Here is a 26150-nt window from a genome sequence, read left to right on the forward strand (position 1 = left end):
TTGGGACATCTTGAAGGCTCTTGGGGACCCGACACTACGGGTTGTTTCTTCAGCTTTCGACGGTGGCAGTGGGTTTTAAATCCTAGGAAAAAGAGAAGAAAAGGAAAGGTCGGAAAAGGAAAAAGCAAAGTAATGATGATAACGATCATAACAGTTCTCCAAATGCAACCCTCCACTTCAAACTTAAACAGGACTCAACCCACCTGATTAAAATCACGGAAAATAAGAAAAATAAGAAAAAAAAAATAAAAAAATCTCTCTCCTCCCCGTCAAACTCTGACCTTCCCAACAATTCTTCAAATTGGGGTAATGTGAAAGATTTTCAGTTACACTTCCCGGACAGGGCTCCCGTCGACTTCCGTGTACGAGGGCACAACAAACCACCAAACAACAATCTGGGAACCGTTGGTTTACTTCGCTGCAAACGCAAGGGTAAACCTTGTCCTGACGCCGAATTACCCGCATTCGCAAGTTTTCGAAACGTAAGACGTCCTACAGATTACACAATGGCGGAAAGACAAGGCCATAGATAGAAAGGTCAAGGGCATAATAATGACGCAGGGAGGGGGAAAAAGATTTTAGCATCTAAAAAATGGTGCGTGATTAAGCTGATAGATGAGATCAACACGTCCAGTTGGGTCGGGTCTGAACCTAACCTTCTCGGTACCAATTCGAGACGGATGCATTGTTTCTTTTCTTTTTCCTTTTCCTTTTCCGTGTTGATTTCCATCATGGTCTTTGATAATGGTGGATGTGACCTCACTTCGACTTTCTTAGACGTCTGATGCAGGAACATCCTTGCGTGGCTAGCATGGAGAACTTCCTCGGAGAAGGTCTATGCTCTTCCTGGGAGGTGCTAATAAACAGGTGCTTGCTATTTGCCACAGGTCGATGCAGCGCAGCTAGTTCAGGCAGACGGGGAGATAGGGATGGGTCATTCCAATTGCAAGGTCCTCGGTTCTACCGGGAGGAATAGGTCGACCAGTCCAATAACAAACAAAACTTTCTAATTGGGGTATCATAGGCAACAATATGGTACATGACAATAAAAAAAAACCTGAAAATCTCTCATGCAATTACCCACAGTCTCGTCGAGACCGTCTTTTCCCAGGGATTAGTCGACTTCCATTGGGTCACCTGCATCCGCTGTGACAGGTGTTGGTGTTGCAGACGGCGCCGGCTTGGATGCGCTGGGGACATCACCGGAAGGGGTTGTACCACCTTCCTTATCCTTTTCGGCAGCAGCAGGCTCACTCTTGCCACCCTTCTCTTTGTGTTCACTGTCCTTGCTATTATCAGACGCGGCCTGTGGGCCTCCTAAAAAACGTTCCGGAACTCCACGCGCCGCGACCCCGGTAGGTCCCACATAACATCCGAGCATAGGGCTCCAGGCGTACTTTTGCGCCACGGCATGTCGGATTTCGTTATACGCATAAGCGTTGGCGAAGGGCAGAGACGTTTCCGGATCTCGATAGCGTGATGGAAGGGATGTGATGACGCAGAGCGACGACGAGATCTCTGTTGAGGTGGAGTTAGAGGGTGTTGTACTTTTGAAAACACCTGTATAGAAGGGAGGTGGGTAGGGCAAGGGATTGGTTTATTGTGACTTACTTGTAAGCCTAGGAGGTTTCTTGGCGTTGAAGTAGATGCTAAATTCCCGACTCTGCGAAGTTTTATCATCGAAGTTCTCCAACACAGTCAGGGTTCGTCCCGTGTGTTCGATGACTGGTGGGAGCTGGGGGGTTTCAGGTTGTGGCATATCCCCATTCGCGGTAGCTGCCTGATCGACGTGTATAGCAGGCGACTCCTGTCCTTCCTGGACTGGAGCAGGTGTTTTCTCTTGTTGGTCGGACTGTGCAGCAGTAGCAGTAGCAGTCGGAGTACTCAGTGTAGTATCCGGAGCAGTAGAGCAAACCTCTTTGGGTGCCGTAGCGTCCTCAGAGGTAGCGTTGGTAGGTGCGGCTGGTTCAGAGACCACTGCTTTGGATGCCTCATCTGATTTTTCTTCTGCGGGCGCTAGCTCCGGCCTTGCTGGCTGATCAGGATCAGTCGTGGACTCGTTCAGCAATTGCGATGAGTTTTTCTCCTCTTGTGCTGGCTCTTGTGGAATTTCCCCCGCTTTCTCAGTTGGTTCTGTCACTTCTGCCTCCTTAGGTGTCTCAGTCGTTGCACCAGCCGGAGCGGTTTCTTTCGGTTGCTCTGTTACAGGCTCTACCCCCGTCTGTGCTTCCTGGGTCATATCTGGAACGTGTGCAGTATCTGCAGTAGGGGTAGAGGATTGATTGGCCGCGGCTAATGGGGCTGCAGGAGCGGGATTCATGGCAGTATCAGCACTTGCATTTTCGCCGCCTCCCTCCACGGGTTCATTGCTCGTTTGTTGGTTTTGAGGCGCATCTCCATCCTGCTTCACAGGCGCCCCTTCAGCGGGTGGTGCAGGATTTGCAGTAGATTCCAAGGTTGGAAGAGGGGCGGTATGCGACGTGGCATCCTCAGTAGGTTTTTGCTCTGTCACATTTTTACCCTCTTTTTCCAACTTCTTGCTCTTCCTGCGAGCAGTCTCTTCCTTCTCTGGCTTGGGCGTGACGTCAACCTTTCCAAGGCGCGTTATGCGACCATTAACCCATGTAGCAACACCACTCCAGTAAGACATGACTGGTCCTTCGAGACGGCGATTCTGAAGCGCTTCAATCTTGGCACGCCTTTCTTCTGCCTTCCTCTTTTCCATTTCTTCCCACCGATTGAGACTTTTACTGTTGTGTCGTTCCACTCTTTCGGCCTCTGCAAGTCGTTCCGCCTGTGTCATCTCTTTCGGCTTGAGATGCGCTTTTCGCTTGGCTGCCTCCTCCATAGTAGCAATCAGCCGGACTCGCTTCTCTTCGCTATCCTTGAGACGTGCATGCGTGAGTTCCTTGTTCTGCATTGTCTGTCGACGCGAAGATGACCGCGTAGGCCCCTCGTCAGGCGTAGGGATCCATGAGATTCGTTCGGATTTCTTCTTCGGTCGAGGAGCAGGAGCAGGAGCGGCTGGGACGGCGGTGGGGTCAATCTTGACTTTTTTGCTGGCGATCTTGAACCGGAGATCTTGCTGGGCCCGGCGCTTCTTCTTTTCGGCCTTCTCATCCTTCTCGATTTGCTTCTCGCCCTCGAAGTCGTCAGCCCGGGCATTCGGCCCTTGGTCGTCATCGTCGTCCGATGAAGAATCCATCCCCATATCGTCCTCTTCCGCCCCTTCTTCGTCGGCCGCCGCGTCAAACTCATTGTCGTCCTCTATCTCCTCGAACAAAAGGGCCAGGTCGTCATCTGCTTCGGCGTCGAGAAGGGAGGACATCAGCCGTCCGGCTGTGCTGCGTTTGGCGCGCCCCTCGACGAGGGATTCGACAGGGACTGCATCTTCTGTGCCGGATTGTACTTCAAGGTCATCCGCCATGTTCGGCGCCGATTTCGTAAGGGATTGTTGCACTGGAAAACTCGATCGAATTGAATAGTATGGCGGTTAGAGGCCTTCAAGATGGGAGAACGCGATCCCAACTCGAGGTGTGACTGCAGCCGTGTTGGTTGTTGAAATCCCACGCGATTGTATGCTGTCAATCAAAGATTTGAATAGACACAAGCGTTAGTAAAGGATTAATAAAAAAATGGGAAGGAGCAATCCAATGTCAGAACCAAATGAATGGGCGAATGCGAGGATCGACCGCCGGGGATGCAGTGCGGAAAGTCGTGGCAGAATCCGCTTCGCCCGAATGTTATGCTGCCTCAGGCAGGAACTGGCGCGTCTCTCCGCTGTCCTTCGCTATGCTATGATAGCGCCAGTTAGTTGATCGTGGTTCATTCACAAAGCTGATACTTTCTTATTTTTCCCTATTCTACTCGAGGATATGCACTCAATTCAACGGGGCCATGGTCCTTAGGGACTGACCCCGCGACCTTATGTGAAACTGGTGAAACTGGCGAGGCCGTGATCAATTACCACGGAGTTACTAGCCCCAGTATGCACTGATACAGAGACAGTCCAATGCACTTGACTTCTTTGAGATCCTTTCGGACCCCAATTCAACTCGGTGAAGGATTGAGTGTTAGATCAGCGTCAACCGAAAGGTCTGGCTTTATTGCGCAACATAAAAAATGCCTGAACAACCGTTCTCTTCGGCAAGAAACGGAATAGCCCATTACTGCTATGCACTCTTGCGGCCCAGATGTCCTTTCTAAATTACTGGTCTCCGTCTCGAATCAATGAACGAGCTTATATCTGGTGCCGTCCAACAACGCGGTGGGTCGCTTTCCTCCACATGAGTCAATTCAAGCACTGGATGGTATACCGCGGGATAGAGGTGGACATCCCAAATTCAGAGCTAACGCAGACTTCGGCCTTCGTTCTCGGTCTGAATGTGCTATTAAAGGCCGATAGCGAGGATGCGTTTGTAATATGAGTCAAGACCGGTGTGGGATTCCAGAATTAGTGCGTTATGACTCTTCGTCCTGGCGGTGCTATTCCGCCCTTGGTGCTGCATATAAATACAAGCCTTTGGATACCCCTAGGATAGAGATCGGCAGCCAAAGAATCAATTGACTTTTCCTCATACCTCTTGGGTCTGGAACCTTCTTCGCAAATCAATAAAACCGTATCAGAATACGAGTGAACCCACGCAGTAACTTCAAATAGCAGCAAGGTGGCAATCGAAGCGTCTTCTTCAGGGCATCAACGCCATTGTTGGCGGACAGGGACCGCCGGTGGTACTTGTTGCAGGATGGCCCCAGACAGCGGAAGCCTTCAGCGACATCTTTGAGCCACTTTCAAAGCATCACCAGTTCTTTGCCCTGGACCCTCCTGGACTGGGAGAGTCGGCGCCATCCACCAACGGCTACGACACCGCAACAGTCAGCAAGATTCTGGCTGAATCTCTCAACGAAGTGATCAAAGAACCATACCATCTGGTGGGCCACGATGTTGGAGGATGGATCTCTTACCCGTGGGCCGCGCAGTTCCCTTCGAGGATCAAGAGTCTCAGCATCCTGGACGCAGCGGTTCCCGGCCTAGCGCCCCCTCAGCAATTCCCACTGTCGAACGAGACCAACTTGCGTCTCTGGCAATTCTCATTCAACGCGCTGCCTGAACTCCCGGAGATTCTTACACAGGGTCGTGAGCGCGAACTTTTCACGTGGTTCTTCAACCTGAAGGTCGCACACCCGGAGAAATTCCCGAAGGGGAGGCTGGAATCCTACATCCAGAGTTATGCGCGACCCGGGGCCATGAGTCGCGGCTTCGAATACTATCGCGCTGTTGAGCGCAGCGCGAAGCAGAATCTCGAATTCGCGAAGAAGCCTCTCGACCTACCGGTGCTGGCGCTGGGAGGGTCCAAGTCTGTGGGCGCTAATATGGTTCGACTGGCGCAGAACTTTGGAAGCAACGTCCAAGGAGGTGCGATAGAAGACTGCGGTCACTTTGTGATCGAGGAGCAGCCCGACGAAGTGGTAGGAAAGTTGTTGGATTTCTTTAAACACGTCGAGGGAAAGCATTGATTTCTGTACATATAATACCAACTATTTTGAAGTGAATGACACACTGACTTTATTGCGGAAAGGTTAACAACAACAATGTCTACTTTTGAAACGCCCAAACCCTTCTCGGACTCATGGATTCTAAACACTGATCTAGGGTTTGTTTCAACCCCGGTCTTTGGTTGGTCTGGCACATTCCTGTCCGACAATTGCCGTCTACCAGTCGAATTCAAAGGAAGTGCATGTGCGACATGGGGGGATCGATCAGGTAAGCCCTAGGAATCCAGCCACCAAACAAGGGGGTGTCTATGATGTATTGAGTTAAAGCCAACCTCGAGCAAATAGGAATGCTGTTTGAGGTTGACAGGCCCATCTGCTGTAGTACAAGAGGGATGAATGTACGCCCATGAAAGAAAGTTGGCAAGGCACCTGATCCCTTGCATTCTGGGCTCGTAATATCTCCGACCCAGAAAGGGGGCCCTGCACGTCTCCTGCTGTATGTGCACAGCTAACTACTCGGTACATACTCCTTTTCTGCAGCGCTTCCTCGGATCGGATACTTTCCCCTCGTCGAATCAAGGTTCCTGCGCAGAGTTCAGAGTTCATATCCACTTGTTCCGATAAGTCGAGCCCGCCAGGAGAGAGGGTCACGATCACGTCAAAGTGCGACGCATGACGGACCGCTGGAATGCGGGGTTTAGACGTTTCAAGCCGTCGAGCATCCTCCTTTCTCGTTTCAAGTTTGGGTCATTCCATGCGTACCCCCGTCCGGAATCAAAGGGCTCGGCCTTGATGACGAACACGATGGTCTGAGGTCGACATGATCGGTGTCTTTCGGGGACCACAGCAGGGTCTACAATGTGGGTGAATGTATTCATTTGGTTTTCAGGCATCGTCAAATGCTAAAGTAAAATCGAGATGTTCAGTTAAGGGGGGAAAGAACAGGAAACCTGTTCAGACGGCCTGCAAAAAGCCACGGACGAATGACATTCACAATAATAGCTACTTGGTCAAGCTCAGGCTCCACTGAACCAGAGATCCCTCCGCCATCGTGGGCTGTACTATATAGGTAAGGGAATACTGGAGAACAGCCGGTGGGAACGATGTGCCTTCGCCCATAAATCCTTCGTAAAGCAAAGCGAGATGAAAGAAGGAATCAACGCCATTTGACAGCGTCCCTGCAAGGAGATCAATCCCAGGTGGTCCCGTAAGCCTCGTCGGACATGAGCTAATTAATTTGACACAACCTGCCCCGGACCAGTCGATCGGGGACAAAGAGGAGACGCAATTCAGCGGAACAGAGTAATAACTTAATAAGTAATAACCACTTGGGGATCCGTAGAATGCGCGCCTCAATGCGCGGGGGAAGTCCAGAAGAAGGTAGGTACCCTGTACCTGGCAGAAGGCGTGCGCCAGGCTGGGCGGGCGAGGTTCCTGGTACCCGCGCAGTACCTGGACCAGCCCAGGATTGCTGACTGTCCCGGAAGCTCTGCCTTTCTCTCTCACTCTCGCTGCTGTTCGGCTTCTCCTTTCATCTCTCTCTCTTCCCTCTCTCTCTTCCTCTTCCTCTTCCTCTTCCTCTTCTCGCCCTTCCCCCTTCACTTTGCACCTTGATTTCAACAATCTGTTCTTTTTATTCCTCTATTCTTATCTTCTTTTCAAATAATTTCATTTAGAATATCTTTCATCCCCATCTCCCTCCATCTTCCTCTTGTCGCATCCTTGTCATCGGCCTTTTTTTTTTCTTCGTCCATCTGTATTGTTTTAGTCGGAGTCCGCGCAGCTAATTTCCAGCCACCTCGAGTCCACTTTTTTCGGATCCGTGTCGATTAATCGTCGCTTCTTTCCTCCCCTCTCGTCGACTCGCTCGATTCTCTCCAAGTCGACTTGTTTCCAATCCTCACGGTCTTTTTACTGAGGACGGATTTACTGGCTTCGGTGGTTAATCTTTATTAAGATAATATATCTCGGTGGATCGTGGCAATCGACCTTGGACCCTGATCACGGTCATCTCTCTTGCTTCCCGGGACGGCCATCAATGCAAAAACCCATACATTCGTCTCCGGCTTTGAGATAGCTGTCCGCATTGCCTCGAGATCGGGTTTCCGTTCGAGCTTACGTATTCCTTTGCGAGCTCCGGTCAACCCCGCCACGAACATCTTTCGCACTCTGGCGGATCGCGGTGTTCCACTCCCATCCCCACAAATCAATTATTGAATCGTCGACGATTCCTCTCCCGAAGCATTTTACCCGTCAACGAATGATCGTATCGAACTCCGACTGAACCGGAGTCCCGACCTACCATCAACCCACCTCTCTGGTGTCAAATTGTATCTGGGAAACTAGGTGTTTGCCTGTTTGAAGGCAAAAGGATATAATTTATAATGCTGCCTGTTTCAAGACCGGACGGTCATATGAACCTCAATTACATCCCGACCACGCAGTCCATGTCGGGGACTTCGACGGGGCGCAGTTCCCCGAGCGATCTGTCCTCGTCTGCCGTGAAGTCGCCGTTTGGGTCCTCCAACGGACTGAATGGCGCCGCAGGATCGATTGGAAGCGCGAGGCTAGGGGCTGGATCCCCTTCTCATGACCTTGGTGCTCGCCTGTACTCAAAGAGGTAGGTGTCTTTGTCGCCGCGCACACCCGTCATTGTTTGTTCTGAATGGTACCTAACCTTGTATTACCGGAAGGGCACGAGAGATCCAAGCAGAAGAAGGCGTCTCCCCTAGTATCTGGGGTCCTCCCACCAGTGGCCATTCCACCCCGCTCCGCGAGAACATTCCTGAATCACCAAGTCAAGAAGGTTTTCCAGACCTGGTCCCCACCACCAGCGGCTCAGTCAGTAGCCCTGGCCGCAGAGCTCGAGCTGGCACCGTTCCCTCTAGATTCTCGCCCGTTGGTGTGCTCAACGAGGCGAACCTCCAGCAGCCCTTCATGCCCCAGACCTCCCGACCCACACCCTCCACGAGCCCTTTTCGCCCGACCGGCGTTTCCGGAGTTGACACGGGCGCAGCGACCGCAACCGCCACTGCCGGGCCACGGGGTACTGGATCTTTATCACGTCTTCGAGCCGGATCCATGCCTCAGAGGACTAACTATTTGGGGTCTTCCAGCCCTTTCGGCCCCTCTCTGTTTTCTACCAACTGGTCTACTGGCCGCGAGCGAGCCACCACTCTGACGAGCATCCGCTCTTCTGAAGGACCCGCCTCTCCTAGTCAGTCCTCCTTCTCCAGAGATGGGCTTGCAGACACCGATGTGAAGACACTGGACTATCTGGGTCTCGCCGAGACCCCGCAGCAAGCACGAGCCACGCTTGTGCGACCACCGGTGGATGTCCTTCTCCAACAGCAACAGCAACAACAGCAACAACAACAGCAGCAGCAGCAGCAGCAAACGTCCTCTCTGCCCCCGCTATTGGCTGAACTCGCCATGATGAAGAGCAACAACCGAATTCGATCCTATTCCGTGAACGCTAAGGAGAAATATGCCGATGACGAGGATCTTGAATATGAAAACCGTTACTCGCAGATTCCTTCGGGCGCCGTCACGCCGTCTGCTGCTGCCACGGCCGCCCAGTTGGCTGCCACCCAGGCTCAGATCCACCAGCACAACCTCGCTGTGCAGGCGTTCGCAAACCACGCGTCCGTCAATCGACCTCGGGCCCGGACTGCTGGCATCTTGGAGGCACCCCCTCAACGATCTTCGATTCGCAACTACCTTGCGACTCCCTCGCGCCTTGATAACAGCTTCAGCGCTGCGGATCTTAACATCGCAGAAAATGGAGAGTATGACGAGCTGTCGGAAGCCGTGCAAATGATGCAGCTGGGAGGAAGTGGCGCCGGAAACCTGGGAATTCGGCCGGGCCTGGACGTGACGGATGAGAACAACCAGGACGGACCGACCCGCGCTCTCTGGATTGGTAGCATTCCTGTCTCGACTACAATCACCTCATTGGCAGCCATCTTCAGCCGATATGGCAAGATTGAGTCCACTCGAGTGTTGACCCACAAGAACTGCGGTTTCGTCAACTTCGAGCGCATCGAGAGCGCTGTTCAAGCGAAATCGATGCTCAACGGCACCGAGATCTTCCCGGGCGCAGGACCGGTCCGAATCGGCTACGCTAAGGTTCCTGGCACCTCCGCGACTGGCACCCCTGGAGCCAACGGCCTTCAGTCCTCTCCCACTCCGGACTCTAGCGCCAAACTCAATGCCGCCGATGGACTGGAAAGAACTGATGACGGGGCTAGTGTTCCTCATATCCCGCCGCTCCCTGAGCTTCAACCCGAGATGACGCAGATTGTCAAGGAATTTGGCGCCAACGACGAAGATACACTGAACATCAACGCTAGTATCCAACAAGCAATCGCTTTCCAGTCTTTTGAGGATGAAATCCCCCCTATCCCCGAGCCCAGCCAGACCAGAATGTTTGACGCTCCCCGCCTTCGTGATATCCGGAAGCGGATCGATAACGGGGCGTGTTCCGCTCAAGAAATCGAGGAGACCGCGGTTGCGATGCTCCCTGAAATTGCGGAACTCGCTTCAGACTACCTCGGAAACACTGTCGTTCAGAAACTTTTCGAGTTTTGCTCGGAGCCTACAAAGGAACAAATGCTTGTGCCAATCGTGCCTCATCTTGCTGAGATCGGCGTTCATAAGAATGGCACCTGGGCGGCTCAGAAGATCATCGACGTTGCTCAAACGCCTACTCAGAAGAAAATGATTGTGGATGCTCTTCGCCCCTATACCGTTCCCCTGTTCCTTGATCAGTACGGAAACTATGTTCTGCAGTGCTGCCTGCGTTTCGGTCATTCCTTCAACGATTTCATCTTCGAGACCATGTTGAGCCGAATGTGGGAAGTTGCCCAGGGTCGATTCGGGGCTCGCGCGATGAGAGCCTGCTTGGAAAGTCATCATGCTACTAAAGATCAGCAGCGCATGCTCGCGGCTGCTATTGCTCTTCACAGCGTGCAGCTTGCAACAAATGCCAATGGAGCTCTGCTGCTCACCTGGTTCCTGGATACGTGCACGTTCCCACGACGTCGAACCGTACTTGCGCCGAGGCTTGTACCTCACTTGGTGCATCTCTGCACCCACAAGGTTGCTTACTTGACCGTACTCAAAGTTATTAACCAGCGCAACGAACCCGAGGCCCGCGAAGTCGTTCTGAAGGCCTTGTTCTTCAGTCCCGGTGACGAGGTTTTGGAGAAGATCTTGAGTGACCAGACCTCTGGAGCGACTTTGATCTTCAAGGTTCTGACTACGCCATTTTTCGACGAGTCTATGCGCGCGGAGGTCGTGAAGAACGTTTCGAAGGTGCTTACCAAGTTGAAGGCCACTCCCAGCCAAGGCTACAAGCGTCTGATGGACGAAGTTGGTCTTTCCTCTCGTGGAGGTGCCCGGGACAATCACCATGGACGGGACCATGGCGCCAATGCGGAGAAGCAGCAGCATCGCCCTACGTCGCGACAGGCAGCCTCCAACTACCCCCAGCAACCAGCCATGGATAGGCAATTCAACGGGCAATTCCCTCCCAGCATGCTTGCGCAGAACTTGGATTCTGGTAGGACTCTTCCGTCGGAGCAGCCGCAAACCGCTTCGCCTTTTGACTCTTACTCCGTCAGCGGAATGAATGGTCTCAACTCCCTCAATGGGTTAGGTGGTCTGAATGGCACTGGCTTCGCCCAGGATCCTCTGATGTCGTTGCCCCAGCAGCAGGCCCAATACCAGGCTTACCTGGCCGCGCAGTCCCGAGGCGTCTCTCCCGGTGGTCTGTACCCAAGCCTGGGCAACTCCGGCTTTGGATACCCCGGCGGATCGCCCTCCGTTGACACTCTTCGGGGAATTCAACCCCCAGGCGCTCCCCTGTCCGGAGCTGCCCCCGGCTCCATGCTCAACCAGCCGGGCTTTGCCCCTCAGCAATTCAGTCCCGTTATGGGAGGGAACCAGATGTATCAATATCCTCCACAGTTCGGTTACCAGGCGCAGCAAGCCCCGGGACAGCCCGCCGGAGGACGGCGTGGACGGGTAAGTAATTCAATCCTTCAACCCGAATAACTCAGATTTGAAGCTAACGCGGGTGTGCTTCCAGCGGTGAGCCGGATGTGTGACATTTCAATTCGCACTTGACTTCGACTTTGTGTATAAAGTTATCTTTTTATTTTTTTTTTTCATTATTGATCTGTCTAGGATACAGTAGTACGACTACATGTCTGAAATGACCCTTAACAACGCCTAGAACGACGCTGGATCGTCTTGGGAAAAGGGACAAGAAGAAATGAACCGAGGAAAAAAGTGTTGTTTTGTTTTGTTTTTGTTTTGTTATTGCGCCAGAGCATCATGGGGGTGTTGTGTTTTCTTCTTCTCTGTCAATAAGCATTCCAGTGGGGGTTAAACCATGGCCGTCATGGCACTGTGGGATTCAAGGACAATTCTTGTTGACTCTTTACTGTTGTTGCACGTCGAGCTCTATGTATTCCATGTGTTTTAAGGCCTTTCTCATGTGAGGTTAGATCTATTACTATGTGACGAATTTCCTTGGATATAGTCGAGGTGGTCTCTTCCGTCTCCTGCTATGACTTTCGGCGCCGTGGTTCTGTGCTTTGTTAAATAGGAAAAAAACAGAAAGAAAATCAAAGAAAAACAAAATTTTCAATCCAGTGATCAAATTGAAAATTTTCGGGCTTAGCACCATATATTGTTTGTGCTGTAGCGTAATATCCAGGGCCGAAGTATAGAAAAAGTCTTGCCAGTTCCCGTTCCAAGTTCCGCTCCCGAGAGAAAACAACATCCGCCTGCATCCAATCTCTAACGCGCCAACCCCCATTCCAACAAATGACTTAGCATGAGATGTCATGCCTCAGTCTGCCATCCTCTACCATAACCCAGAGGAAACCGTTTTCTTGATAGACACACCCACGTCCATTGCGCTGGCTCAGGAGCTTTCCCTGACCCAACAGAGTTCGTCGCCAGGGAGCCCAAAATGCCCTAGACCACGACGGAGACAGATCTTTTCGTCGATACCACGGGCAGAACCGTTTCCGCCATCCACGGAGCCTAAGAGCGATGCTGCTCGCGCAAAGGTTCTGGAAAGGATCCCGCGCTCGGAACGGGTCTTCCATGCGGAGATCATCGAGCCTCTTGTGCGCGATGGCCTGGAGGTGATCAGGCAGGGGGTCTTCGAGCGTGGGGTTGACTGGTGCCATGTACGGAAGGTCTTTGATGGTGGGCTGGCTAGCGAGATGCGTCTTGGGAAGAGGAGACGTGCAAGCAGCAGTGGCGCTGCAATATCAGCTTCTATCGATGGCTGTTTTGATGCCGGAACTCGAAAGCTTGATGAAGATTCGCAGCCCCCGTTGATTCTCTCGGCATCTGGCACGAATGCATTCGCGTCTGGAGCTGAACTCCGTGATGTTATAGTCAAGAATACCTCGTCTGGCGCGGCTGAACTGAGCATTCGCCGTCTTGGGGAAGAAGAAGAGAAGGGTGTAATATCCCACACAGCCGAGATCGATCCCCAGCGTCAAAATCAGTATCAAGCGTTCACAGTGCCTCCGCTCTCTGTGTTCGTGCTCTGCAGATTACCAATCACACAGTCCTCACACCAGCGTCCAACCGGACCGGTCCCGGGTATCCTACGAGACCAGAAATTCAACCTGATCCTCCTCGACCCGCCGTGGACCAACCGGTCTGTCCGCCGGGGAGGACACTACCACACGCAACATTACACCGAAGGGCACGAACTCACGCAGTACATCCGATCTGTCCTGCAATTACACCTATACGACTCCGCAACCGGGAATGGCCAACCAGAGAACCCCCAAGTTGCGCCTCGCTCCATCGCAGCAATCTGGATCACCAATTCCTCCAAAGCACGGCGAACTGCTTACGAGGCGCTCCGGGGCGCAGGTCTCTCCGTCTGCGAGGAATGGGCGTGGATTAAAGTGACCACCTCGGGGGAGACTGTGACGCCGGTCGACGGTCTCTGGCGGAAACCGTATGAGATCCTGATCATTGGCGAGAAGAAGATGGGTGGGAATCAACGCCGTGACCCGGTCAGAAGGGTCATTGCTGCGGTGCCGGATGTCCATTCCCGGAAACCGAACTTGAAGGAGATCTTTGAGCGGCTGTTTTTCAGCGGCGCGGGGCATTCATATGCTGCGCTGGAGGTGTTTGCGCGCAATCTGACGGCTGGATGGTGGGCGTGTGGGGATGAGGTTTTGAAATTCAATGCACAGGAATGGTGGACGGAATCGTCTACATCCTGAAGAGCTTAAGAAACACCGATCTAGTCAAGCAGAGGCGTATACCCCATTTTCTCAGAACAATCTACGATACCCATTCCCACTCCAAAAACACCCAGAATGTTACAGACGACCAATCCGATATCGGCAAAATCCAGTCTATCTAGCCTCGGACAGAAAACAAAAAGGCCAAACAACTCTACTCAAAGACCGGCCCCAAGCTCACCAGACTAAATCGCAAATCCGGGTTCCCCCCAGCGGCCTCCACGCCCAAGAACCGACGCACACCCAGCTCCAACGCCTTCTCACTCAACGCATCCTCATCATCCGCCAACTGACCGCGCTCCAACGGGCCCTTCCGACGCCCATCCAGCTCCCACAACCGACCATCCTCGCCCTTCACGAACGCCACAAAGTGCAAGTCCACATTATCCTCGGCCTCCGGCGCCGCGGTATCCCCCAACTTCGCCGCGTCGGCATGCGCGCTCTCCAACGCCTTGCTCTCGTATAGCAGATCCGCCCGCTGCACGGGGCCCAGCGGCTCCGCGTCACGCAGGAGACCCTCCAGATCCGAACCGGGGAGGACGTGTTTCCTCGCCTCGCCGTTCGACACGGCATGCAGGAGGCCGATGAGCCCGCAGGCGTTCCGGATCGTCTGCTTGAACCACATCACGGGTTCCGAGGCCCCGGAGCCTGTGTATTCGGGGAGTGGCGTGTCTTCGGTGGTGCGGGAGGCTTCGTAGGTGGGGGAGACGGGGAAGACGAGGAGGAGGGCGTAGGAGGGGCGGGGTACGAAGGCGAGTAGGTCCGGCTCGTCGATCGAGTAGACGTCTGTGAAGCCGACGGAGGGAGGAAGTCCGAGTTGGTGGATTAGGTGGGACATGACTTCTGGGTTGTTCTCTGTTTTTGGAGATGTGTTAGTTTGGGTGGTTGGTTTGGTTGTGATGGTTTGAGCGTGTTGTTTATACCTAGAGGCACGAAGGCCTTGTTTGTGCTGGGTGCGTCGGCCATTTTGATAAATACGGTGTGGAGGGTTGTAGAGAAGATCTAGAGATGAGATTATGATACAGTTCGAAAAATGGAGCGGCAGAGGATTGTTTGAGATAAAGTAGGAAAGTTGGGGAAAAGAGAGGGAGAAGTTGGCGAGAAGAGGATGAGGGGTTGCGGGGGAAGGAATTCGTTTGGCTCTTCCGCCTCGGTATTACCCAATGCGGGAATGCGGGCATCTTTCTATGGCAGATTCTATGGCATTTACTTCTTCACAACTACGTTCTAGGACTCAGGATACATTTGCAAAACTGTCGTTGACTCGTTCCCTTCGTTATCATGGACATATGAGATATGAAATATTCCGTTTCATAGAACCCATTATTGGCTGGGTTTCTCTCCCCGCTTCAACGGTTCGTAGACGTTCGTCCAGAGCTCACTCGCCTCTCCAAGGTAGTAGGTGAGGCTAACATCCGCCATGCTGGCCTCCTCATCTCCGGACATTGTCTCCAACTGCGAGATGATGTTCTCCAGTCCGAACGCCTTGCCCGTAGCCTGGGTAGCCCCGGCCTCGAGCATGACGTTAACGACATGGACATGGAAGTGATAATACGTGGGTTGATCTGTGACATGTCCATTAGCCATTAGATAAACTAGTGATTAATCCAAGCTATCTGGATAAGAAGCAAAGAGAAGGAGAGACTTACAATGCACGTAAAGCTTCAACTGATCCATCTCGAGATCCGGATACATCTTCACGGTGCCCTCCAGCACGCGCTGCCACAGGTACCGGAGCCAAGGGATATGCTTCTTTTTCAGATCGCGAAGACTCCAGATATCGCGCCTCTGCACCAGCGCCAGCAGATGCAGGGAGCTCATCGTCTTCCGATCCCAGTTCAGATCCGGCAGCATGAGGAACCCATCATCGGGACCCTGGCCCTCATCGCGGAGGATCACGTCCTCCTGCTCCGTGCGGCCCTCCAGGATGTTGAACACCCAGTTCAGGCGGCCCTCCTCGCGTTTAGCGCTCATGTACGGCCGCACGTGGTCGCGGTAGATCTGAGGCGTCTCGGTGACCATGCGGACGAGCTGGTCCGAGTACTTCTTGACATGCTGGTCCGTGCAGGGCCAGATGAGGTTGAGTTTGAGATCGGAGGCACCAGGCGACTGGGACCCGGAGGAAGAGGCCATGTACCACCGGTAGATATCGTTGTCGCCGAGGTTGGTGACCTGCGAGATGGCGGCGTGGAAGGCCTTCAGGACCTCGATGGACTCGGTGGCGAAGGCGGCGCGCTCGGCGATGAGGATTCCTGGCTGGGAGTCGATGGAGCCGAGGAGGGCGATGCGACGGCCATTCTGGTCTGCTCAGGAAGATCAGACAGGTGAGTATTCACGACCTCTCAACTTTTTTGGTGATATTTATGGATGAATTGAGTTTGGGAAAGGAACGAACCTTGACGAAGCAACTTGCTGATCTCAAACTTTGAGATAAGCGCCTCAGTTGCGGCTTTCTGGTCGATGGCAGACATGATGATAATACGAGTTCAATTGACTCTGTCCCAGATGTGTGTATACGGAGAGTTCTTCGTTCTTCTCTGTTCTCAATAAATAGAGGAGGGGACGGCAGAATCGCGGGCGGTCAGAGCTTATCAGGAAGATCGTAGTTTCATAAAGATCAGTTTCACAAGGTAGATTATGGGTATTTGGTATTTAGTATCATGGTATATCGAAAGCAGTAGTGCTTTTTGGGTAAGAGAAAGCTCCAGGTCCAGATCTCTTGGTTCCATGTTAACAACCATGGCACTCGGTTGTGACAAGCGATAGCCCATTGACATCCTCCCTTGGATCCGACATGCGATGGCTGCGGGAGTACCGTGTTTGGTCGCCGCTGGATGTGGTGGGTGACTGTGCCTCGGACCATTCAGAATGTATTCTGCGGAGCATTGGTTGCCCTATAAAATGTACAGTAGGGTGATAACCCAAGCCTTCCAAGGGGTATATTTCATCAGCCATAAATAGTAGGCTTGCACCGATATTGTAGTCGCGCGATCATGTAGAAGTCTTCTTTTCATTCTCAGGCGTAGAATGCATCTAGATAATCATCAGCACCAACCAAATAAGAAAGAAATAAAGAAACATCGAAGCACATTATAAACAGGTCAACTTACCACTTGAGCCAGCTTCACCCACTCTTCGACTCCCTTGACATAAGTGTCGTCGGCCGCCGGCACAACCTCATGATCCCAGACCACAAACTCATCAAACGTGGCTTGTTTCTCAATGATTTTGACCGGCTCTTCGGGCTCCGCTTCCTCGTCCTCGACCTCTTTGCGGGTTGGTGGTAGGACACGTTCGGTGGGCATAGCCACGACACCTGCTCAGAGTTAGCGATATCAAACCCAAGATCGCATTGGAGCAGGCAGGAAAAGGTTACCTTCGTAGCCCTCTGGAATCGCAACCCGTCGACCGCGCAATTTACGACCACGAAAGTAGGCAGTTTGGAGGTTCTCATCTGGGACCTGTGAGCATGCGCACTTCGAAGGCTGTTGGTCTAGAATCACCTTTCTCATCAGATACGGGCTCCCAATAACGTTTCAGCGATTTGACAGGACCGTCGTGGTGGATTCGACATGGAAGAATATTGGGAGTGCAGGTTTTCGCGGTCTCTTCGGTTTCGGATCCAGCAGATCGCGGTTGCGATTGGATGGCGAACATGGCGCAGGTTGAATTGGTGATGTGGGAATTTCAGGTATGAAGGAATTTGAGGACGCGGATTCGAATGTGTAGTTTGAGTCCGAAGAAGTTGGGTTTCGGTGTTGTGCTCTCTAGGAATCGAGTGATGTCTGGAGAGGGTTGGAGACGCGACGCGCGGATCGCGTTAAGTGGAAGCGGGAAATACGATTATCAGCACCATCTTATGTAGCGCAGATCTTCAAGCCTTTCTTCTTTCTGATTTATTTAGTTCAAACCCTTTATTAAATTTACGTTCCTAAACACAGAATCTATTGACATCTATTGGTTCATTTTTGTAAAGACATGGAAGTCTCTAATTCAAACGGTCTATATGCTATGATTGAAAAGTGCCGGAAAGCACTAGTAATCACCTTGGAAGGAATTCTGGGGTATATTAAGACATAATGATGACTGCAAATCCTTCACCTCTTGCGGGTCTTCTTCTTCTTCTTCTTTTTCTTTTTCTGCTCCTCCCCGTCTTGCTTGTCGGCCTTCTCGGCCACAACTCGCAGCGGCCACTTCTTCAGATGTTCCCGTTCAAATGCGTCCTTATCCCGTCGATACAGCATCATCGTCGCTCTAGCATCCTCCACACTAGAATGTGCGCCCTTCTGAATGTCCAATCCCAGATATTCCGAGGCCAACATCTTCAAACGGGGAGAACCGCCTCCGGCCAGCTTGCGGTACGGGGGATGCTTGCTGGTGTCTCGGACGTCGCGCTTGGGGTGGCTGAGAAGTAGAGCGTAGAAGTCATTGCTCAATGCATGTCCCACAAGTATTCGACCGTCCAGGATATTGGTCACATCTTTCTGCACCTGTTCGAGGGAACGCGCCTCGACCATGTTCTTCGGGGTAATGCCGCTGACATGCGTGCGCCAATCCGTGACCATCTCTTTCGGGCGCACATACGAGTCGTAGACCTGATCGCCGTTGAAGTTGACAATACTGACACGGGCAAGAGCGGAGTCGTTATCGGGGTTGGGGCCGACTCCCACCATTTCGCAGTCCATCGCGACGAATTTTCCTAGTTCAGCACTGCGTCACATTAGCCAAGAGGTCTCTTAGATTGCAGTTTCGCAGACAAAGTCGACTCACGTTGGTGACCGGCCCTCATTGACCTTTGCGATCCTCGATTCTGCGGCCGTAGAATTCCTCCGCGACGCCGATTTCCCCGCGGTCTCTTGAACCCCATTCTCGCCTCCGTCGGAACCGTCGGCCATCCTTTTCCTCTTTTTCGAGAAGCGAGTAGTTTCGAATTTCTTTTTTCCGTCGACGACCTCCGATTTCCGTTTCTTCACCACACCATGTTGGACGTCGCGGTCCGAATTCTTGCGCTTGGTGGAGGTGGAGACGGGATCCTTTTTCAGCGTCTCCTGGAGTTTCTTCCAATTGCTGGAGAGGTTTTTGAGGTCCATTCCAAATTGTACCAATCGGAGATTCACAGCATGGTGTTCTGGCGTGGGCCAGATCAAGTTCACAAGAAAAGGAAAGGGAAAGAAGGGAAGACCGAACGATGCGGAGAATCGACGATTCCGCTTTGGCGCTAAAAGCATAAAAATTTCGGACGTTCATTTGCGGGCCCACTTCAAGTCTGGACCTGAGAAGTCTGCTTCTACTACTCAGCCGACACGATTGCTACAGTCTTGGGATAAGGATGATAAAGATAATACAGATATAGTGGCAGTCTTATCGGCTCAAATGCACCATAAATCGAATTGCGCTCAAGCAAGAACTTTTCATATTCAAGTGGATATTATACGACTGAGATCTATACAGCAAAACAAGAGCAAACGTGAAGAAGGAAATCGTATCTACACTCCCGGCACCTTGAAGTCCTTGTAAGCCCACTTCTCGGTGACCTTTCTCTTGGCCTTCTTGGGCTGCGAAACTGGCTTGCGAGATTCCAGCTTGCCCTGGACGATCAACGTGCGGAATCGATCGTCGAGCAGATTGCCCTCGGGTTTTAGTAGACGCAGGGAGTCCTGCAATTCGTCCGGTAGGACAACCTCCAGGTTCTTTTGGGGCGGCCTAGTAGCTGGGTTAATATCAAATGTATGAAAACCATGTAGGGCCAAGGGGACATACGCGTTCTTTCCTAAAGGTCTCCGTCGTAAAACAGTCTCATCACCCTCCTCGTCAGAATCAGCATCGGAATCCTGTTTTTCAAGGCCCTGCTCCTCTAGTTGTTGAGCGAGAGACTTGGCCTGTGCAACCTGTTCGTCCTTAGCCTTCTGTTTGGCCTCCCACTTGGCCTTTCTCTCGGCTTCCTTGCGTCTCTTGGCCTTGTTCCTCTCGGTCTTCGTCTTCCGCTCAGGTCGCTTCTTCTTCAGCCAGTCCGGCTTTTCGTATTCGCTTTCAAACCCTTCCCAGGCGCTCTCGTCATCCGACTTCGCTTCTCCGTCGTCATCTTTGGCCTCGTCGATCAAGCGTTGCCTCTCCAGCTCCTTCTGTTCCTCTTCCAAGCGCTTCTTCTCGACAACCACCTGTTGCTGTCCCTGCTCCTGCAGCAAGTGATCCCATTCCTCGAACGTCGGGTTGTAACTCGTACCAGCCTTGGGGGCGCGGACCGCAGGAATCGGCTTTCCATTCGCAGCAAGCGAAATCGGGGCGTGCTTCAGCGTAACGGGAGCGACCTTGGGTTTCGGCTTTTCCAGGAAGTCAAACTGAGGATCGTCAAGCGGAGTTGGGTCTTCGTTATCGGCCCAAGGGTCATAATTAGCGCCGGTTTCGACCTTGTTGGTTGGGTTGTTGTCCTTGGCCACCTGCTTGAGGCGCAACCAATCCTTCCGACTGACCCAGTCGCTCTTCTGTTTCTTGGTTTTCGGCTCAATGACTCCATCTGTAACTTTCGAACTCAGGCGCTTCCGAGTATCTACTGCCGGGATCGCGGACCGTTGAGCGATAATTTCTTCGGATTTGAGTGGCTTGTGTTTCTTCTCGATCGCCTTGCGGATTTCTTCTGAACCAGTGGTGTCGATCGTGAAAAGTTCGTCAGACGGCTTCTCGGCCAGAACACCACTATAATCGAGGGAGAAAACATTAGTAAATAAATTTTGCGCAGTGAGGGATACAGATTGCTGTTACCCTTTGATTTCTTCCTCTTTCAACGCCCGGAGACCTTCTTGGATCTCTGTAACGTCCACATTTTTTCTCCAGGCCTTCTTGCCTTTACGAGAAGGCTGACTGTATTGTCGCGGTGCGTCAATTGTAGTCGACATTGTGAATGACCCGGTATGGGATTATGAATGCAGGCTTATTCTTCTTGTCTATCTTTTTTTTTTTTTTTTAGTAGAGAGAGATAACTGAAAATCTGGGCCCGCTTACCTAATGACCCGCGGGGCGACGCTAGTGCGGTTGCCGCGCTAAGACTCGGCGCGGCTATCAGCAGTTCAGTCTCAACTCGCTTTTCTCCCGCGTCGCTCCTGCATCAACCTTGACCAGCGAGGACACCGGAGTCCCTGGATTTCATTGTCGTGAAGGGATTTTGGGTCCTTCTTTATCACATTACAAATTTATCAATTGAGCAGAGTTTACCAAGAGCGACGTGTTGAACCTTCATCACCATGCCGGTCGTCAAAGGAGGTGTCTGGTAAGAATTCCAGTGCTATAACGAGCTCTTTGCACGATCCATCTGCTAATTTTCCATAAGGACGAATATCGAAGATGAGGTGCTTCGGGCAGCTGTAAGTCAAATCTCGCCATCGGACTATCGACGGAAACAAAACGCCAGAACACGCGACGCAGGTGAATGAAATACTGATTGTGAATGTCTTGCAGGTCTCCAAGTACGGTCTCAACCAGTGGGCGCGAGTATCTTCGCTGCTCGCGCGAAAGACTCCCAAGCAGTGCAAGGCGCGATGGATCGAATGGCTGGACCCCGGTATCCGCAAGGTCGAGTGGTCGAGGGAAGAGGATGAAAAGCTGCTGCATCTGGCGAAATTGATGCCGACTCAGTGGCGCACAATCGCACCTATTGTCGGCCGTACGGCAACGCAGTGTCTGGAGCGCTATCAGAAATTGTTGGATGAAGCCGAAGCTCGTGAGAATGATGAGCTGGGATTAGGAGGTCCCGGCGAAGAGACCGCGGCCCCGAGTGCCGACGATGTGCGCCGTCTACGGTACGTTCATGAACAAAGTCATTAGGTGTCAATTCTCATGGACACTAACGTTTTGCAGGCCCGGTGAGCTCGACCCCGATCCGGAATCGAAACCCGCTCGTCCCGACACGATCGATCTCGACGAAGATGAAAAAGAAATGCTCAGCGAGGCCCGTGCTCGTCTGGCCAACACCCAAGGAAAGAAGGCGAAGCGCAAGGCCAGAGAACGACAGCTGGAAGAATCTCGGAGACTTGCGGTCCTTCAGAAACGTCGTGAACTCAAGAATGCCGGGATTAACATCAAGGTCGTTACGCGGAAGAAGGGCGAGATGGACTACAACGCCGACATTCCATTCGAAAAGCCGGCCGCGCCTGGATTCTACGATACAATGGAGGAGCAAACCCGGAATGAGAGGCAACGGGAGATGTTTGACCCCCGTAAGCAACAGCTTGCCAACAAGCGGAAAGGCGATCAAGATGACGAAGCCGAACGAAAGAAGAGAAAGAACGACAAGAACAGCACCTCGGCTGCGTCGGCCGCTGCTGCTCGCGCTGGTCAGATGCAGAAAATCCGTGAGGCGGAGCAAAGTAGCAAAAGACGCGCCCTCGTTCTCCCTAGCCCGCAGGTCAGTGAAGGCGAAATGGAGGACATAATTAAGATGGGAATGGCGGGCGACAAGGCTAGCAAAATGACTGGAGATGAAGAAACCACTCGTGGTCTCATTGGCAACTACTCGGCTATCGTTGGAGGAACGCCTATCAGAACTCCTCGGGCTGCACCAGAAGAAGATCACATCGCCAACGAAATCCGCAATATCAAAGCTCTCACCGAAACGCAATCATCCTTGCTGGGCGGCGAGAACACTCCCTTACATGAAGGTGGTTCCTCCACCGGCTTTGATGGCATCGCCCCTCGCCGTCAAGAGATTGTGACCCCCAACCCTATGGCAACTCCGTTCCGTCAAGCCAACGGTGTCGGTGCAACGCCCATGCGGGGAGGTGTTGGCGCCACGCCGCGCGTTGGTCCTGGGGCCACACCCTTGCGAACACCTCGGGATCATTTTGCCTTGAACAAGGAAATGGAAGGCGGACAACTTGTGCCGAGTACACCCCGAGACCTCAAGATACAGGAGAATCTTGCCCGCGACAGCATCCGCAACAAGCTTGCTGCCCTTCCGAAGCCCAAAGAAACCGAGTGGGAACTGGAAGAGCTTCCTTCCGAATCGACAGAACCCACAGCAGCAGGCGAGTTCGTGGAAGAAGATGCCGCCGAGCGTGACCGGAAAGAGAGGGAAGCGAAGGAGAAGGCAGCCCAAGCAGAATTGAAGCGCCAGTCACAAGTATACCAACGATCATTGCCGCGGCCGAGTGTTCTGGACATTGATGCCTTGATTGAGCGAGCATCGCATGTAACGGATCCCATTGCCGCTTTAATTGCTAAAGAGACTGCTCTTTTAATTGCGAACGACGCTCGCCGATTCCCCGTGCCCGGCGCGAAGGTAGAAGGCAAGGCTCGGAAACTGGAGCGACTCGACGACGATTTGGTTGCTGCAGCTCGTGCGACTATCGCCGCCGAAACTGCTACTTCAGGTCAGCAACAGGACTGGCAGGAAGGATTCGATACTCAATGGTCCTCGACACATTCTAGCACTCTTCCGGGCCTCTCCAACTATGCCGACGAGGAGGAAGATGAATTTCAACAGGAGCAGCGCATGATCGGCGCATTTGATGGCGTGCAGGCCTCTATTTTTTCTACGGCCGAGCGCGGGAACAAGCTGGAAAAGAAGCTTGCTCTGCATTATGGTGGATATCAGAACCGAGCCAAGATGCTTCGCACCAAGATTCTGGAAGCCAGCTCCGCCCTAGAGAAATCCAAGGACGAGTTGGATGCCTTCCGCAACCTACAGATTTCGGAGGACTCGGCCCTCGCACACCGGCTGGAGCGGTTGCGAGACGAGGTGTCGTTCACCATGAGACGAGAGCGCGAAGCTCAGGAGGTTTATCGCACACGAAAAGACGAACTGGACGAGTTAGTGGCAGGGACTGGAGGGATGGTCAACGGATGGCATTGAGCACTTGGATCCTAGGTAGCCTTTTTATGTCACTCTGTACTCAATGTAATTTGCCCTCGGGCTACTATTTCACTACCACTATATTATCTATAGACTAGGTTTAACGATTGAGTGAAGTGTGCCTTACTCCAGCATATGGAAGAGTTCAGTGCAATAACATGAATGACGCACCCCTACCGGAGGCAAGCCAAATGCGGCCGGGAACCAGAAAAGGCGGTCTCGGCCTCTTCCGGCGCAAATTCATTCAGTCTTCCATCTCCGCCCGGGCGACTGAACAAACCCCCTTTGGGTTCTCCATCGCAGAATCCATCCACCCCCGCCATTTCCATCTCATATTACTTCATAGATCTCTGCAGAATTGTTCACCATTCACCATGGGTGTCAGAGATTCCCATGGCGAGGCCACGGGGACTCCCGACCCCGTCGAGAAGGGCTTCGCCACCCTGAACACCATTCGGTATGTTTCACGAGAAGAATTTCTCATATTTTTATGTTGAGCTCTAGAGGCTTGGTTTTCTCGGTCGGGTGTGCTAATTATGGCTGTAGGATCGGTGTGAAGGCCATGGTGCAGAAGGTCAGTTTTTTCACCTGGCTCTTAATCCGAGTCACGTGATGACAGGCTGGGATCCCTGCGAAGGATGCATGGCTGATATTCTAGTGTATAGGACGGAGAATTGAGGAAAGCCGAGATTCTATCCATTAGGCAGCGAAAGGATGGCCCGAGTTTCTAGTAAGTAGATGACTCTTGTTGCCGGCTGCTTGGACCTGGCATTGACTTGGTATCCCAGTGTTCATTATGTCGATTTCAACAAACGTCTCGATGGTAAGTGTCTCTCACTCACAGGCCCGTTCCATTGAAGGGCTACGGAGGTGATTCTAACACATCTTCTAGAATGGGTTGATTCCGGAAGGCTCGATCTATCCCAGGAGGTTGAGTGGCCACAGCCCGAGAAACCGGAGAAGAAGAAAACCGGTCCCGGGCAGAAGGCGCCCAGCAAGAATACGCAGAAGCGCCCCAGAGCAGGGAGCCGAGAGGTATCGGCAACGCCAGATCTTCTGACGGGCAAAAACGCCAATGTCGGTAAGGCTCCGCGGCCGTCGAAGGCCGGTGGGAAGGAGAACCGCGGCGAGGACACGCCGTTGAACATGTCCATCTTGGGCTCTGAGGCCGTCTCGGCTGATGGGACGCCGAAGGGCGAATCCGACGACGTCGACATGATCGATGTCGGGTTCTCCGATCTGAAAGAGGAGCAGGGCAAGATGTCCCGGGAGGAGGAAATCGAACGGTTGCGGACCAGCGGTAGTATGACCCAGAATCCGACGGAGATTCATCGCGTTCGAAACTTGAATCGCCTGCAGATGGGCAAGTTCGACATCGAGCCCTGGTACTTCTCTCCGTATCCTGCCGAATACTCCGACGTGGACATGGTCTACATCGATGAGTTCTGTCTCAGCTACTTCGACAACAAGCGTGCGTTCGAGCGCCACCGCGCCAAATGCACACTCGTGCACCCTCCCGGCAACGAAATCTACCGCGACGACAACATCTCCTTCTTCGAAGTTGACGGCCGTCGCCAGCGTACCTGGTGTCGCAACCTATGTCTGCTGAGCAAACTCTTCCTCGATCACAAGACGCTTTATTACGACGTCGACCCCTTCCTGTTCTACTGCATGTGCACCCGCGACGAAACCGGCTGCCACCTGGTCGGATACTTCTCCAAGGAAAAGGATTCCGCTGAAGGCTACAACCTCGCGTGTATTCTGACCCTTCCTCAATACCAACGTCGTGGCTTCGGTCGCCTTCTCATCGCCTTCAGCTACGAGCTCAGCAAGCGCGAAGGCAAACTCGGCTCGCCCGAAAAACCGCTCAGTGATCTGGGTCTTCTGGGATACCGCCAATACTGGCGGGAAACGCTGGTCGAATTACTCATCGAGCCGGGCCGCGAGTCGATCAGTGAAAACGAGCTCGCGGTGCTGACCTCCATGACGGAGAAAGACGTCCATGAAACTCTGGTTGTTTTCAACATGCTCCGATATCACGTACGCCTCCGCCCTTCTCACTTTCCTGATCCAACCTCGGAGAGCAAATGCTAACTATCTTATAGAAAGCAAATTGGGTCATTGTCCTCACCGACAACGTCGTCGAAGAGCACAAGAAGCGTCTCGAAAAGGAAAAGATCAAAGGATCCCGCAAGATCGACCCGACGCGTCTGCAATGGAAACCGCCTGTCTTTACCGCGTCCAGCCGAACCTGGAACTGGTGAGAGAAAAGATTCGAGGTATTCAAATCAACGACCTCAGGTTGGAGTCGTGTTATGTCAAGGGTTGGTTGGGGTTCAAGTTACTGAAATAGCGTGGATGTGTGGCGTTTCGATACCCAGATAATTGGAGTCATGGTTTTCCTTTTTGTTTCTTATCTTTGTTCTTGTGGTGTACACTTGGTTTGATATTATAATATGTTTCTTTTCGTTAAATCCTAGGTGTATCGGTGCTGGAGCTAGGGCTGGGTTTGAAGGTGTGTT

The 26150-nt window shown here is 52.6% G+C and overlaps 11 protein-coding genes across 12 annotated transcripts; 5 read left to right on the forward strand and 6 right to left on the reverse strand.

Moving 5' to 3' along the window:
- Nucleotides 1-901: 901 nt before the first annotated feature.
- Nucleotides 902-3667, reverse strand: LDX57_012447 (putative signal transducer). Its single transcript, XM_046094192.1, has 2 exons — nucleotides 1612-3667; nucleotides 902-1518 (listed from the first exon to the last, which is right to left on the reverse strand). Exons 1-2 carry the CDS (start codon nucleotides 3425-3427, stop codon nucleotides 1115-1117), a joined length of 2220 nt encoding a protein of 739 aa, XP_045950171.1. The 5' UTR covers nucleotides 3428-3667; the 3' UTR covers nucleotides 902-1114.
- A 796-nt stretch (nucleotides 3668-4463) lies between these two features.
- LDX57_012448 (alpha/beta fold hydrolase) lies at nucleotides 4464-5517 on the forward strand (the record flags this gene model as incomplete). Its single annotated transcript, XM_046094193.1, has 2 exons — nucleotides 4464-4482; nucleotides 4661-5517. The coding sequence occupies 2 exons, from the start codon at nucleotides 4464-4466 to the stop codon at nucleotides 5515-5517; spliced, it is 876 nt and encodes a 291-aa protein (XP_045950172.1).
- A 2393-nt stretch (nucleotides 5518-7910) lies between these two features.
- Nucleotides 7911-11593, forward strand: LDX57_012449 (putative RNA binding protein Jsn1; the record flags this gene model as incomplete). The annotated part of the gene is made up of 3 exons (XM_046094194.1): nucleotides 7911-8116; nucleotides 8190-11523; nucleotides 11588-11593. 3 exons carry the CDS (start codon nucleotides 7911-7913, stop codon nucleotides 11591-11593), a joined length of 3546 nt encoding a protein of 1181 aa, XP_045950173.1.
- A 757-nt stretch (nucleotides 11594-12350) lies between these two features.
- LDX57_012450 (MT-A70 family) lies at nucleotides 12351-13763 on the forward strand (the record flags this gene model as incomplete). Its single annotated transcript, XM_046094195.1, has 1 exon — nucleotides 12351-13763. One exon carries the CDS (start codon nucleotides 12351-12353, stop codon nucleotides 13761-13763), a length of 1413 nt encoding a protein of 470 aa, XP_045950174.1.
- A 175-nt stretch (nucleotides 13764-13938) lies between these two features.
- Nucleotides 13939-14750, reverse strand: YUH1 (ubiquitin carboxyl-terminal hydrolase; the record flags this gene model as incomplete). The annotated part of the gene is made up of 2 exons (XM_046094196.1): nucleotides 13939-14639; nucleotides 14708-14750. The coding sequence occupies 2 exons, from the start codon at nucleotides 14748-14750 to the stop codon at nucleotides 13939-13941; spliced, it is 744 nt and encodes a 247-aa protein (XP_045950175.1).
- A 357-nt stretch (nucleotides 14751-15107) lies between these two features.
- Nucleotides 15108-16255, reverse strand: LDX57_012452 (putative mRNA decapping hydrolase; the record flags this gene model as incomplete). The annotated part of the gene is made up of 3 exons (XM_046094197.1): nucleotides 15108-15349; nucleotides 15434-16087; nucleotides 16180-16255. 3 exons carry the CDS (start codon nucleotides 16253-16255, stop codon nucleotides 15108-15110), a joined length of 972 nt encoding a protein of 323 aa, XP_045950176.1.
- A 520-nt stretch (nucleotides 16256-16775) lies between these two features.
- Nucleotides 16776-17441, reverse strand: LDX57_012453 (ribonuclease H2 subunit C; the record flags this gene model as incomplete). Its single annotated transcript, XM_046094198.1, has 4 exons — nucleotides 16776-16817; nucleotides 16895-17100; nucleotides 17161-17238; nucleotides 17288-17441. 4 exons carry the CDS (start codon nucleotides 17439-17441, stop codon nucleotides 16776-16778), a joined length of 480 nt encoding a protein of 159 aa, XP_045950177.1.
- A 440-nt stretch (nucleotides 17442-17881) lies between these two features.
- Nucleotides 17882-18874, reverse strand: rex4 (putative 3'-5' exonuclease; the record flags this gene model as incomplete). The annotated part of the gene is made up of 2 exons (XM_046094199.1): nucleotides 17882-18494; nucleotides 18555-18874. 2 exons carry the CDS (start codon nucleotides 18872-18874, stop codon nucleotides 17882-17884), a joined length of 933 nt encoding a protein of 310 aa, XP_045950178.1.
- A 91-nt stretch (nucleotides 18875-18965) lies between these two features.
- Nucleotides 18966-20727, reverse strand: LDX57_012455 (ribosome biogenesis protein NOP53). Its single transcript, XM_046094200.1, has 2 exons — nucleotides 20544-20727; nucleotides 18966-20477 (listed from the first exon to the last, which is right to left on the reverse strand). The coding sequence occupies exons 1-2, from the start codon at nucleotides 20675-20677 to the stop codon at nucleotides 19271-19273; spliced, it is 1341 nt and encodes a 446-aa protein (XP_045950179.1). The 5' UTR covers nucleotides 20678-20727; the 3' UTR covers nucleotides 18966-19270.
- Nucleotides 20728-20874: 147 nt separating this feature from the next.
- cef1 lies at nucleotides 20875-23705 on the forward strand. Of its 2 annotated transcripts, XM_046094201.1 has the most exons (4): nucleotides 20875-21048; nucleotides 21109-21142; nucleotides 21237-21577; nucleotides 21636-23705. In XM_046094201.1, exons 1-4 carry the CDS (start codon nucleotides 21023-21025, stop codon nucleotides 23626-23628), a joined length of 2394 nt encoding a protein of 797 aa, XP_045950180.1. In that variant the 5' UTR covers nucleotides 20875-21022; the 3' UTR covers nucleotides 23629-23705. The 2 variants fall into 2 exon arrangements, with proteins under 2 accessions (XP_045950180.1, XP_045950181.1); XM_046094202.1 differs by having other exon boundaries at nucleotides 20875-21142.
- A 297-nt stretch (nucleotides 23706-24002) lies between these two features.
- ESA1 (NuA4 histone acetyltransferase complex catalytic subunit ESA1) lies at nucleotides 24003-25892 on the forward strand (the record flags this gene model as incomplete). The annotated part of the gene is made up of 6 exons (XM_046094203.1): nucleotides 24003-24085; nucleotides 24175-24202; nucleotides 24294-24358; nucleotides 24417-24451; nucleotides 24521-25668; nucleotides 25734-25892. 6 exons carry the CDS (start codon nucleotides 24003-24005, stop codon nucleotides 25890-25892), a joined length of 1518 nt encoding a protein of 505 aa, XP_045950182.1.
- Nucleotides 25893-26150: the final 258 nt, after the last annotated feature.

Source organism: Aspergillus melleus (genome assembly GCF_016097325.1).
Source record: "Aspergillus melleus strain CBS 546.65 chromosome Unknown contig8, whole genome shotgun sequence".
Lineage (NCBI taxonomy): Eukaryota > Fungi > Ascomycota > Eurotiomycetes > Eurotiales > Aspergillaceae > Aspergillus > Aspergillus melleus.